The 14,208-nt window shown below is 38.3% G+C and overlaps 1 protein-coding gene across 1 annotated transcript in view; it reads left to right on the forward strand.

The window, feature by feature from the left end:
• The window catches only part of LOC5574517 (protein phosphatase 1 regulatory subunit 3A), a 79,645-nt gene that overhangs the window by 50,462 nt on the left and 14,975 nt on the right, over nucleotides 1-14,208 (forward strand). The window contains exons 2-3 of the mRNA XM_001661440.2: nucleotides 3,093-3,855; nucleotides 14,002-14,139. Coding sequence (XP_001661490.1) covers nucleotides 3,154-3,855; nucleotides 14,002-14,139 — 840 coding nt within the window. The 5' untranslated portion in view covers nucleotides 3,093-3,153. The remainder of the gene's footprint in view (nucleotides 1-3,092; nucleotides 3,856-14,001; nucleotides 14,140-14,208) is intronic.

The following is a 14,208-nucleotide window of genomic DNA, read 5'->3' on the forward strand; positions in this document are numbered from 1 at the left end:
GCGGAATTAAAAGGTACACGGTACTCCATCTACTTTAAAGTTTCTCTATTTAAGTTTTTTTTCTCTGTATTGTGAATCACTTATAGTGGTAAGCTCCATCGAAGTTAATACGCGATTAGCGGTCGTAACTTCGATGGAGCTTACCACCATTAAGGTTAAGTAGCCGGTCATTCGTTTTGGCATCAATGATGACTTTTAGGCTTGCATTTCAAAGTGATAAAACTCAATCCTGATAATTTATATTGACTTGAAAAAGTATCACTGTACGTGCTAACATGGATAAAGTATGCTTATACTTTTTCAGCTGTGTCAGTGCAAAACTAACTGATTTTCTTTGATTCGAAATCGTGAGATAAATTAGCAACAATCATCAACAACGCGTACAAATTTCAATGACGGCCTACTTCGCCTTAAACGTGTGGTATTACATACAAGTATACTACAATAAAAGGATCATAGCACAACCGCAATAATAAAAACCTGAGACAGAGACTCGATAATACGTATCTGTATTTCGTGCCAAAACAAATCAGCCTCAGATTGGTCCACCGAACAGCGTAACCAGAAATGATTTGTACGGCAATATCAGCACCTTCTGTGCTTAGCCTTTTAGGATCTCCTTTTCAATTTTTAATTATGCGCACCAGGTTTCTGGCAACACAAAGAACATACAAAAGGAAAAGTAAACTAACAAGAAGCCAAGTATCACTTATTGTCAAAGTCGTCTAAAATTAGCAGCCAATCGAGTATTACACCTGTCAAGAATCTTCAAATCCATTGCAACATATGAAATGGGCAAGATGTCAATCGCAAACAAACTTTATGTATAACACTATTACTAATATTTTAATATCAGTAAAAAACAGCATTCAGAAAAAGTTTCAGTATTGTTTTATGTCGCTATACGAACGAAATTGGTGTGGAAAATATTTGAACACAAAAACACTTTCGTCATTATAACTTGTTGAATCATGTTTAAAAAGTGACTCTAAATTCAGTAATGTTTAAATACCCATACCAAAGCATTTTTACAGAAGTCGACAGCAGCTGTTAACATAATGAATTATTTATATTTAAAGTCTTCCACCTAGAACGAAACATACGAAAGTACAATTTAATTTAGCATCGGGAATTGCTTACTCACCATACTCACAAAGAGTAACTTACTCACTCACCCGAGAGTAATGACGTCATACTCACTGCGAGTATTACTCTTTACGTGAGTAATACTCGCAGTGAGTTATGACGTCATACTCTCGCGTGAGTAAGAGCAAGGAATGAGTAACTCACAGCGAGAGTATTACTCGCAAACGAGTAAGAGAGTGAGTAATTTTTAACTCGCGAGCACGAGTTTCCCAACGCTGGTGGCGGCTTGCCCACCGTATGGTTTCGCGTTTCGACCTGTTCGGACAAAGTTGTACTTGTCTTTGTCGGGTACTATGCCAAATGGGTTGTTTTTAGCATTTTCAATGGTAAAACAACATGGGAATCATTTTTGAATCACCCCTCGAAAAATTTTATTACCGGACGAGGTGCTGTTCAATGAATTGAAATGAAATTCATTCTTTTCAAATAATTTGCAGTTGCCCAAAATTTTATGGCACATGATGAAGAAGATCAAAAACTAGAATGCTGTGAACAGTGTACTGCGATCTGTCAAACTTGGCTACCGAGTGTAGTACTAAGGGACCAAATGTAGTACTAGAAGTGATACTCATTCTGACCCGGACTGTATTGTGCTCTTCAAGAGAAATCTACGGAATGCCTTTATCTGAAAATCTCGATATATCATCGCAGTGATAATAAAAATCATCAAATATTTCATATTTGGAAAATTTAAAACATTTGCGTCCTTGCAGAACGGAACAATCCAAGCCTACTTGAAAGTTGACGTTGCGTTTGAATTGCGCGCATATTATCTGCGCGTTACTGCTGCCGCTGGATGTGAATTTAAAATGAGAGCCGCAATATCTTTTTCACCATCAAAGAACCCAATTGTAAAACTGTATCTCAAAGTAAAACATCAAGATACAGTACGATGTTTGAATCAAAACGGTATGCTTTGGCTCGCTGTAGCGCCTACTTTTCCCATTTCAATATTTGACAGATTTTTTTTCTCTCTCTATACCATCGAATGTTCGATTTTAAGTTGTTTATCTGCTCATCGTTGCCAACTTTTGGCCTGAGTCCGATCCGCGCAGACAGGCCGGACCCGTGACATCTGGCGAGTGACCTTCCGAACAAAATAATGCATGGAAAATTAGGGCAGTATCGGGATTTCAAAAAATGTTTGTTATTTTTTCATAACCGGTTTTAGCTAAGCTTTCTAAGAAAGCGGAAAATTGAAATTCTCATTCAGAGCAGGCGGAGACACGCGTAATAAACATCACATGAGCGGATTTTTTTCCGAACAAACTGGTGAAAATAAAATGTTAATAATACACCCGCGTCAGCTTACTCGCATTTTTCGGGAAAACAAATTAATTTCGTGTTGCACACCGAATAGCGTCATCAAATTTATGGCGCGGGAGATAATCAGAAAGCGACGGCTTTCCACCGTCATACCAAAGACGAAATATAGACGTGCAGTAAGCCAACATTTTATGGCACTTGTAGTAATAGAGCAAATTCTAGCAAGCTGTGAAAAGTATACTGAGATCTGTCAAACTTAAGTACCAAGTGTAGTACCAAGACATCAAAGGTAGTACTAGAAGTCGTACCGATTCTGAGTCCGCCTACCATGTCGTTATTTTGTCGTTGGTCACGCTAGACACGGAGATAAACACGATGCAATGAGGCACGTTGCTTACGGCATTTTTACTGCCATTATCGAATTCTTATCTTATCGAAATAGGTTGCCTGGTTACCGATTGGCGTTTGGTTTATTTTTAGCGCAGTAAACAAACCGAAATAGAATGCACGCTGATTTTCCTGTTTCAGCCCGATCATATAGTAGGCCGCATGCAAAGGCCAACTAGATGAGATGAACAGATTTCCGTGCTGATAAGGGAGATGAGCCCTGCCCGTCCTCGTGTCTTTCGAGTGCAACTAACATGTGACTTCTCTGTTATCTCTTCCCCTCTCTTTTGCAGTGACCATTCCCCGCTTGCCCATTAGTAGTGACACGCGGGCGCCTCGTGTGCCGCTTGGTGAATGCCAGCCTACGCCGAGATGCTGGTATCGCAAAGCCCACCGATCTACAATCACTCACTCGTGGATTACATTTCGAGTCAAACCGGCGACGGGACCCGCTTCGGCTGCAGTCCCACGACCCGTAGCTTCTGTCGGCCCGCGTCCCTGCAGCTCAGTCCGTCGCCACTGCGCCGCCAGGTGACCCCACCGAGCCCGATCTGTCCGAAGATGCCGGCGTCACCGAGACGATCGTGTCTGGTGGTACGCCCGGAGGACCTCACCCCGGAGGAGGAACGTACGATCGATCTGCACCACAGCTCGCTGGACCCCACGCACGACAAGCATCGGAACAAGAAGAAGGTGGTCTTCGCGGACGATCAGGGTGGCCAGTTGACGCAGGTTCGGGTCATGAAGGAACCCTCGTACATGCCGCCGATCTGGAGCTTGCAGTTCCTGGCGCACGTCACCCAGGGCATGATCAGTCCGGTGCCGCAGGAACAGTGGGTGGTGGACTTCAGGCAGCCGGCCAGCGCCTACCTGGAGTTCCGCCAGAAGGTCGAGGACAAGAACGTCTCGCTGGAGAACGTGATCATCAAGGAGACGGAGCACCTGATCGTCGGCACGGTCAAGGTGAAAAACATCAGCTACAACAAGGAGGTCATCGTCCGGTCGACCTGCGACGGCTGGAAAACGCACGAGGACACCTACTGCACGTACACTGTGGTGAGTATTGGATGTTGAGTTTGTGGTAGATTTGGTGTATAAGGGGCGCACGCAATCGATTACAAAATATGCTGAGTAACTAAAAGTTTGGTGTAACAAGTTTCTGTTTTCGAAGGTTCATTAAGAAATATTTGACCAATCATTGAACTTTACATAGGTATAAAGGTATTAAGATCGCAGATTACTCTCGTTTAACCTACAAGCGTAGAAAATCCAACGAATTCAAGAATACATCCATTAGCATAAACCTCTAATAGGTACGTAATAGTTATAGTTCACTAAGGCATTAATAGATTTGAAAAGCTTCCAGGATAACTTCAACGACCTGCCTTTCGCCAGGAATTTGCCTGGAGAAATGTCAAAGATATTGCAGTGGAAAGGAAGTACTGCTTATGGCGTTGATAGGTCAAAGGATTAGCACAGATAACAGACGTTTAAGTCCGATTGTGAAACTGTGTAAGACAATTAACGGTCATTTTAAATGGCAACACAAGTCTTGAAGTGGTGATTGAAACGCAATGGTTGAACGAGGAACTTCTTATATTTAGGTCTTTACAGGACGAAGGTTGGATTGGGAATGAACATAATTTTCACTTGTTAGTCTGTCTAAACAATTAGGTAACTAGGGAGATGTGTTGATCGGTAACTAGATTAAACTCAAAAAGGATGATTACTTCGATCTTCAACAACAAGTAACAACATCGTGGTGGCACGGATCGCTAAGTTCCCATGACGGGTTCAGTGGTGATTATGAAATATTTCAAGATACTTATATTCATCACTGAAAGATCCGGTCGGTTCAGGATCTTTTCGTAATGGAAATTTCCTTGACTTCCCTGGGCATGAGGTATCATCGTACCTGCCACACGATAATAACTGTGGAAGTGCTCTTAGAACACTACGCTGAGTAGCCGGCTCTGTCCCAGTCGGGACGTTAATGCCAAGAAGAAGAAGAAGAAGAAGAAGAAGATATTCACCACTGTTTAACGCAATACGCTGTGTGGCGGCGCTAGTGATTTCAACGTGTTGCCCTTTGGACATTTACACAGGTTTTCAGAATATTTTTAATTTAGCATAAACATCTGTTATCTGTGGGATTAGAATTACCCTTAAACAAGTGATTATGGAGATATAGTTCCTGTTATCTGACATTCTTCCTAGAAATCCTTAAAAAATTTCCTCTGGCAGTTCATCGGACTCACATGGAGTCTAATTCGTATGTTGTTTCGTAAATTTCTCAGACGAGAGTACGACATAACTTTCAGATTGATTTCCGAAATAACTTCCATCCTTGTAGGAACTATACACTGAAACAAGCGTTGCAGTAATGAGAACCATGAACGTGTTTTTAAATTTACTATTCCAACCACGATTGAGCTATCATGAACGCTTTTTATTTGCGTTTTGTTCCCTCTCGATCCAACCGCGTCGATAGCCGAGCGGCTAGCGTTCGCGCTTGGCAATCGCCAGATCCTCGGTTCGATTCTGATCTGCTGCAAGTTTTTAACCATGATATAGTCATTTTTACTATACAAATGGTGCCATGGTAAAATTGAATGCACAAAATATTCTAAATAAATGCGAATTTAGTCTGCACAAATCAAGTGGCGTTGTGTATTTAATTTAACCCTATGATATAGTATTTTCAACCGCAACGCTGTTCTCAGTGTACACTACAAGATCGATGAATCTTACAAAAAAGTTTTTTCTGAGTTTTCTGTTGGTCTTTTGGGAGATTATCTTCATAGAATTCTGATCACACTATTAAACAATCTTGATATATCTTGAACCTAAATTGCAAAACATAAACTTTGCTACTTTATTATACACACCTACATTCATATACCTTGATTGCACATTTCTTTATAATACACACCTATGTTTGCCCCTATGACACGACCTGTCAGAATGTAATGGTATTTTTTAATTAAATGTTTCTGGAGGTTTTCTGGACAAAAGATCGAAATACAAAACTTCGAATGTAAAAAAGGTCAAAAGAAAAAGGTCGAAAGGACAAAAGGTCGAAAATGATTTGCATGGAGGGAAATTTTTCCTTCTTTGGAAATAGATGTTCGACCTTTTGTTCCTCCTTTTTTGTTCTTCGACCTTTTGTCCTTTCGACCTTCTGTCCTTTCGACCTTTTGTCATAGATTCGTTTCTGTATACAGTCATTAACTGAAGAACGGTCACGCATTCAGACATCGCCAGCACCACTTCTAAAAAATTCTACTTTTTGATTTCAAATGGTCAATTTGTTATTTTGTTATTGAAATTCCTTATACACTGAAATTGTTGTTGTAAGATTCCTGGAAGGATTTTCTTCTTGAGAATCCTGGAAGAAAACTGATAAAATTTTTGGAAAGATTCTGTTGAGAATCCTAGAAGGTTTCTGATGACATTTCTGGAAAGTCTCTGATGAGAATTCTGGAAGGTTTCTGATGGAAATCCTGATTTTTTTCCGATAAAAAACTCAAAGGATTCAGGCAATCATACTGGAAAATTTGCGAGAAGAATCCTAGAAGGATTCTGATAAATATCCTGGAACGATTCTTAATATTATCTTGGTAGAACAGAATCATGGAACGATTATGATGAAATGATGTAAATCTGGGAAGGATTTCGATGAGAATCATGGGAGGATTTAAAAGTTCTGAAACGATTCGAACGAGATTCTTGGGAGAATTATGATGAGAATTCTGGTAGAGCTTTGAAGGAAAACCGGAAAAAAATTGTGTGAGAATGCCGAAAGGATTTTGATGCGAATTCTTGGAGTATTCTGATGTGAATCTGGAGATGATTTTGATCATAATCCTGAGAGATTCTGATGAGAATCCTTGAATCAATCCTGAAAGCCATTAGGCCGAATACCGTTATACCGAAAGAGTCATTAGGCCGAAAATATCTGATAGATCTTACGATTCATTAGGGTAACTTACAAGGGTAGGTCAGGATAATTTGCATTACCTAGAAGCCGACGGGGGCCCAGTTAGCCATAGCGGTAAACGCGCAGCTATTCAGCAAGACTAAGCTGAGGTTCGTGGGTTCGAATCCCACCGGACGAGGATCTTTTCGGGTTGGAAATTTTCTCGACTTCCCAGGGCATAAAGTATCTTCGTACCAGTCACACGATATACACATGCAAAAATGGTCATTGGCATAGAAAGCTCTCAGTTAATAACTGTGGAGTGCTCATAATCTGAGAAGCAGGCTTTGTCCCAGTGGGGACGTAACGCCAGAAAGAAGAAGAAGAAGCCATAGTTAGAAACATAGTATAGTAATAGTAGAATGCTCAAATGTTATTTCGGCCCAACGACCCTTTCGGCCTAACGGCGTAATGGCCCTCAGCATAACGGAATTTGGCCTAACGACATTCAGCTATCGACCTGCTCCCCGATTCTGATGAGAGTTCTGATAGGACTCTTTTGAGAGGATAAGAGATTTTAATGTGAATCTTTCCAAAAATTAAAGTTAAAAAAAAGCATTGATATTTCGAAAAGAAGTGAAACTTTGTTACTAAACCAGAGCTCCGGTGTAATCATCGAACTACAGTCGAAGTTCGTTATAACGACAACTTTTACAGCGACAAAAGTTCCCTAGAGCGACACTTTTCAATTCCTTGAAAAATATATTGATGCTACAGCTATTCTCCATAGTGACATTTCTCTATTACGACGGTCCCTAGCTTTGACTGTATCCAAAATACTCCCATTAGGCTCCCGGTCATTTTATCTTTACAAAACAGTTGAATTCAATACAGTACCAGAACTACGGCCTAACTGACAAATGTAAACAAATTGAGTTTTATTAACCAAACAGTTTAATTGATAAACTACAATCATATACTGCACAACTGTTTCTTAAAAATAACGTTTTTCACGAAATAAGTGAGAAAAACATAAAGGCGCATTTGATATTCTCTTTCGATACGAACTCTGATGTCAATTTCGCCCACCTTCCCCCCCTGCGGTAACCAGGCGCATTTGCGATTGAGTGTGGCAGCAGGGCGCATTTAAAACTGAGTGTGCAGAAGGTCGATAGTGAAGAAGGTTCGTGTGAAAGAGCGTAGCAAAACGGCGAAGCTGATGATAGTCAAACCAGAAGGATGAGGTAGAAAGGTGCAATCACTGCTGTCAAACTGAAGGAGACGAAAAACCGAGGGGCGCAACAATCCTTAATTTTGATTAATTGTGCATGATGCTTTTTTATTTATTTTAACATGTTGTTCATAATATGAAAATAAATCAAATGGTTTGTTACAAAAGTAATATTGTAATGGATCATACAAAAATGCATCATGCGATTAAATCGATAGGAAACGTAATATAGAATTGAAATTATATCCGCTGAACTTCAAACCGATTTTACTGACAATGTATTAGTGTTCACATTCGCCCTAATTCTGACTCTGTATTGAATTCATCATTTCTCGTGATGATAATGTCCTTAAAATGTACAATGATGTGATACAAGCTGGGGTTGACTTCTGAGAAAATTGAGAGTATCTAACACTTATCGCTCTCTCTGTAACAATCATGATCCGCTACTCATCATGAGAGTCTGTTTGTCGTCTACTGCTACAGTTCTTATTATATCGGGGATATAACAGTTCATGATAAAACCCAGCGTATTTAGGCTCCAAACCTAGCAGAGTAAAACAACTGTCCCCAATGACAAATGAAAGAGTTAAATGCGTTTTATCATCGCTTTCTCTTCTGGGCTCTCCTTCGCTACTGCTACTTATCACGCTTGTTTCAACTTGCGAAACAGTGCTGATCATAGGCCGATACAGATACGATGTTATTCTTCGCTTGATGTGATCGTGTGATTAGGAGTAATTTGCTCAGATTCGTCTTTCAGCGGATGAACCTAATCATTCGCATCATGAATAGCGATTCATGGGTAGAAATCAACTTATCCTATTTTCCAATATTTATATAATGGGATAATTCCCAGAACCCTTTCGGAAGTTTTTCCTTTTCTACAGGGAATTCCTCCAGAAGTTACTCTTGGAGCATATCAGACATTTTACCAGGAGAATCCAGAGTAATTTTAGTAGGGGTTACTCCCAGGCTTTTTTCAGAGAAGATTCAAATTATTTCCCAAGCAATAGATCCAGTGATTTTTTTGGGGGAATTATTCAGGAGTTCATACAGCAACTCCTTTAAAAGTCCTACGAAGAATCTGTTTCTACTGGAGTTTATCTTAGTATTACCAACGATTGCAGCAATGATTCATGAATTATGTTCCAGGTTTTCTTAGAGATTTTTCAAGAGGTTCTTCTAGCAAATCTTCCCCGAATAACATACTATGGTTTGTCTTATTTTTAAATAAACTTACAGTAATGTTACAGATTTGAAATCAAACATGAAAACTAATTTGTAGCTTGGATCAGAGATTCCTCTGAAATTGCTTAAAAGCCATATATTTTAAATAAATCCTTCAGCAAGTTTTCATGTAATGTGTATGGAGATACTATTTCTTCAGGAATTCCTTCTAAAGTTTCTTCAAAAACTCCCATAGGAAGTAGTTCTAGAAGTCTCCCGAAATTTCTCAATTGACGTTTCTGCATAAACTTCTGCAAAAATTAGTTCCAGATTTTCCAGTATTTTCTCATAAATACATCGAAAACTGCTGAAATTCCAACGAATACTCGTCCAAGGGTTTTCCCACAATTTCAAAGTTTCCTTGTCCAGTGATTTATCAAGGAGAATTTCGGTATTTCCATAAGTGGCTTATACACTAAAACCTCAATTTACGTTACTTTTTTACGAAGTTCGTTAATTGAGTTTGACAAATAAATGGGAAATTATGTATTGGAATGATGAGTTACGCAGAAATAATATGATTTGTTTTCAACTCATGCTTTGTAGAGTGAATTCAGACGTGTCTAATCTCTGAGTTATTGTAACATTCTATTTGTCATACCTGCCATAAACTTCAGAATACTCTGGAATATAGTCACCAGATCTATAAGCGCGACCGATGAACATTTGAAATCTTTATATATGCAAAAAAGTTCAGAGCAATATGTTGCTTTTATTGTGTTGCTGTTTTGTTGTGTTGCTGTTTTGTTGTGGTGCATTCAAGAGATGTTCTAAGTTATCCAAGAACTTCTTGGAATATGGATCTTATAATCTACATACGTAATAAAGTACGTAGTGGACGATTATTGATGCAGTACGCACTATTAGTAATCCACTGAATCATTATATTAAATGGTCATAGAGTTCCTTTAAAAATATGTTTGTGGAGAATTGTAGACATCCAAGAACTTCCTGACATGTTAAATCAACAACCGTAATTGGTTGCATATTGAAGATTTTTAAATTTGGTACATGCTCAGAAATGTTTAAAGAATTTAACTGAGAATCTGCGAATGAATACAACGAAAGTTCTAAGCCATGCAATTACTTCAAGAAGACAGTCCATAAGAACTCCAAGGTCTACCAGCGCAATAACTGATTGTTTTATAAGCGGTACTCGTCCAGTAGGCTCATGTTATTAAGATCAATTTATTATTGTGTTCAATAGACTTTTTTTTATTCAATAGCATCTTGGTTTATATATCATGAAATCTACATTCATAGAAAATGACATATTGGTTGATAATCTACATTCGATGGAGTTCTTGGAGGATCAATATCATTGAAACAAAAAAGGCACAATATTCCGTTAAATTCTATGAATAGTTAGGTGCACAAATAAAATTAACACTCAGTATACTTATACGAAGAGTTAAGAGTTATGTGCCATGATTCACATCGGTCGAGAAACAACTATTGTTACAACTGTTGTTAACTGCTCCATGGAGTTCTTGAGGGATCAAGAACATTGGTACAAATCTAAACGATACTCCGTTTACTTATGTAAATAACTAAGTGTTCGCGCAAATGTGTTGTATTCATGAATGCTACTTGTATACGTATGTCGTTTTGTATGTATTCTGACCACTTGAATAGAAATAAATCAGTTGCAACTCTAAAACTGCCATGGCAGGATGTAAGTCCAAAAGCTCTTGTTTTACTGTAAAATCACAACGTAGGAATGAATCTCGACCAAACACTAAGGGTATGTTTCACAAACAAAACCTATCAGTAGACTACTGCTTACGCCTAAAAGTGTTAGGGTCGATGGAGAAGAACATTAGTACCGTAATCCGGGGGCAAATTGATCACTATTTTACAACTTTTTGTTGTGTAATCATTCGGAACTCAAATATTGTCAAACAAATTTCGACAAAATCAGTACTCCATTGATCTTTATCAGTTTATGTCATCGGATTTCCATTAAATAATATTTAAGATATCATAAAAATAGTTTTAAAATCAAAAAAATTATGTTACACACTGGGGCGAAATTGACCACCATATAACAAAGCAGGTTTAAGAAAAAATATATTCCCTATCTACTAAATTTGGGTCTCCTGAATCTGAAAATGATGTCAAAACTCTTACAACTCGAGTGTTTGATTATTTTATTGCAAAATTAAACTTTGAAAATCTGCCTAATACGCCTAAATTTAGGCAATTTCCCTTAAAATTAGCACATTTTTTGAGAATAAACGGTTTTATGAGCAAAACACTATACTTGCTAGGATGTTTGATATCAAAAATGAGTTCAGTAGTTCATACTTAAGCTTACACATCATTTTCAACACTTAAAGCTGACATTTAGGCATAGCACCAGGGGATTGTTTAGCACCGACATTTCCAACTGTACTGCTTACACCTTCAAAAAATGTGAATATTTCTATGCAAAACTGATCCTAACAAAAATGAAATAGATCAAAACCATCATTAGACATCTATAAACTAGAAAATATTGAATGTCTGTGTGGCCAACGAAACCTTCAGCATCCTTTGGAGGAAATGTTTTTTGGTACCGACCTGATCAAATTCGCCCCAGTGATCAATTTGCCCCCGGATTACGGTACAAATAATTGCAATGTTCCGTTTAGTTCTATGAAAGGTTAAGAGTTTATAGCATTATTAAAAACAATCAATACACAACTGCTTGAGCGTAGGTCCTTAGGCCTGTATTCCATTAACTTCGTGGAGGATCAAGAACATCGGTACTTAAGCATTATATGGCCCTGTTTACTTATGTGAATAGTTAGGGGTTGTTGTCATATTGAAAACCATCAAAAGATTACTTATCACACTAGTAGATTAAAGGTATTAATTCCAGGAAGTTTTTGGATGAGCTAGGGCACCTGTTGTACTCACTTATATACCAAAACATGATGTTTCAACCGGTTCTTATAAATATAAGTAATTTAGGGTGCCATATTGTGAGGTTTTCTTCTACTTAGTAGTGATGAATTGATCTCCATTTACTCATGTAGAATCATATGCCCAAACTTCAAGAAATTCTTGGAAGACCTTAACTTGCATTCATTAAAGCCTAACCTAGAATCAAATAAATCAATAATATGCTTAAGATACTGAAAAAGCTTAATTTCTCAAATGATTAAAATATAATTCCATACAAATAGACTCCAAAAGGCAAAAGTGTTACTTTTCAGCACTAATAACAGTATCGAAAAGTAGCACTTTTCAGTACTGTTTTGGAAATTACCGAATCGGCGTCGGATCACCTCCATACATGATTTATTGAAATGCTGTGATTTTCTCAAACCAGTTTCTGATTCTAGGATCCGAATCCAACTCAATTCGGTTCGTCAAATGGATGTAGAATCAGAACTTAAGTTAATTCTTCATCCATTTGACAAACCGAATTAAATCGGATTCAGATCCTAGAATCAGAAGCTGGTTGTCCGTGGGGATTGTGAGTCTTGCGGAAGTAGAGGATTTATGGGTTCACTATAAAAAAGGACGGGAGCGTTAAGGGGCGGTTCTTGTAATCTTGGCAATTCAGCATATACAATATGGTTGAAGATTCTAAGCGGGGCGTCCTTACCTGGTCTGTCTTTGAAAGTAGAATCAGCAATAAAAGTGAGAAAATTTGTGACAGCCATTCCACAGCCTACCTGATTGAGAAATACTGAGTTGCTACAACGCATGGATGGTCATGAGGATTTTTTTGAAATATCCCCAAAAATCCAACTTTACCGGCATTTTTCGTTATTGCAAAAAATGTTGTATGCAACTCGTTGCAAAACTCGATTTTTTCAGCACTCGTCGTGTTTATCCAACTCGGCGAGCCTCGTTGGATAAATGTACGACTCGTGCTGAAAAAATCATCATTTTGCAACTCGTTGCATAAATAACTATTAAACTCCTGAACGTTTGTCTGAAATTCCAATTCTTTTAGAAATTCTTTCAAATTCCTTCTTGGAATTTGGCTTGTGATTTGCTTTAGCATAGGACCTCGAGGAACCAGATCCTCGATTTAAAACAACATAACATTTATGATAGGAAATCAAGATAAAATTGTGACAATCCTTTGGAAGGAATTTTGTTGGGTGTAACTGTCTTTACTGGAGTAATTACTGCAGAAATTCTCGGAGAAATCTCCTAAGAAATTCCGTTCTAAATCCCAATACAAATTCTTGAAACAATTTTTAGATTTTTTAGAGAACTTTGTGGAGATCTTTGTCGTATTCAAGTTGAAGCCTACTTCAATGAAAAAAAAAAACATCATAATAGTTCATATTCAATAAATTGATGGGCTCAAACACAAAGGAGTATAAGCATCATTTTGGTCAATGGTATGAGTAAAATTTTTTTCAATGGTTTCCACCAGAAAAAATAACATGATTCGTAAAAGTTGCTTGTTTTTCTTTGACTCCCATACAATTTGTATGGAATGAAAATTGGTGAAAGAGCTTCAAAGTCGGTATGCCTAGTCAGAGAGTCAAAATATCGAAAATAGCAATTATTTTTGCGACGGATATTACAACCCTCGAACCAGAATAATCTGTCGGTTATGGAATCTTATTTGATATCAAAAAGGCGTATTTGCAGTGATTTTTTGAACAACCTTTTCATTAACAATGGACACCTCAAAGCCTACTACGACCATTCCAGTTTGAAGGAAAAGGTATTCAAATGGGAATCGATGAAATCAATCATCCAAAGTTGACTTGTTGGCATTTTGCCGCCTTTTCCAATTGCGTGCGTCCCAATTAATGGAAAATGGAAACGTAATTAATCGGTATACCCTTCTTCCCCTCCCCCATTCCAGGTTGGTAGCGGTTTGGCATCGGCCTACACGATGCACGACACCTTCTCCTTCAAGCTCACTCTTCCCCCTAAGTCCAGACGGATTGAGTTCTGCGTTTGCTACAAATGTGATGCCGGCGAGTTCTGGGACAACAATGATGTAAGTACCCCTGGCCTTCGGCTATACCAAAGACGAAATAAAGACCTTTATGTCGCTTGCAGTTGTCCT

The sequence above is a fragment of the Aedes aegypti genome, chromosome 3 (assembly GCF_002204515.2).
Source record: "Aedes aegypti strain LVP_AGWG chromosome 3, AaegL5.0 Primary Assembly, whole genome shotgun sequence".
Classification (NCBI taxonomy): Eukaryota; Metazoa; Arthropoda; class Insecta; order Diptera; family Culicidae; genus Aedes; species Aedes aegypti.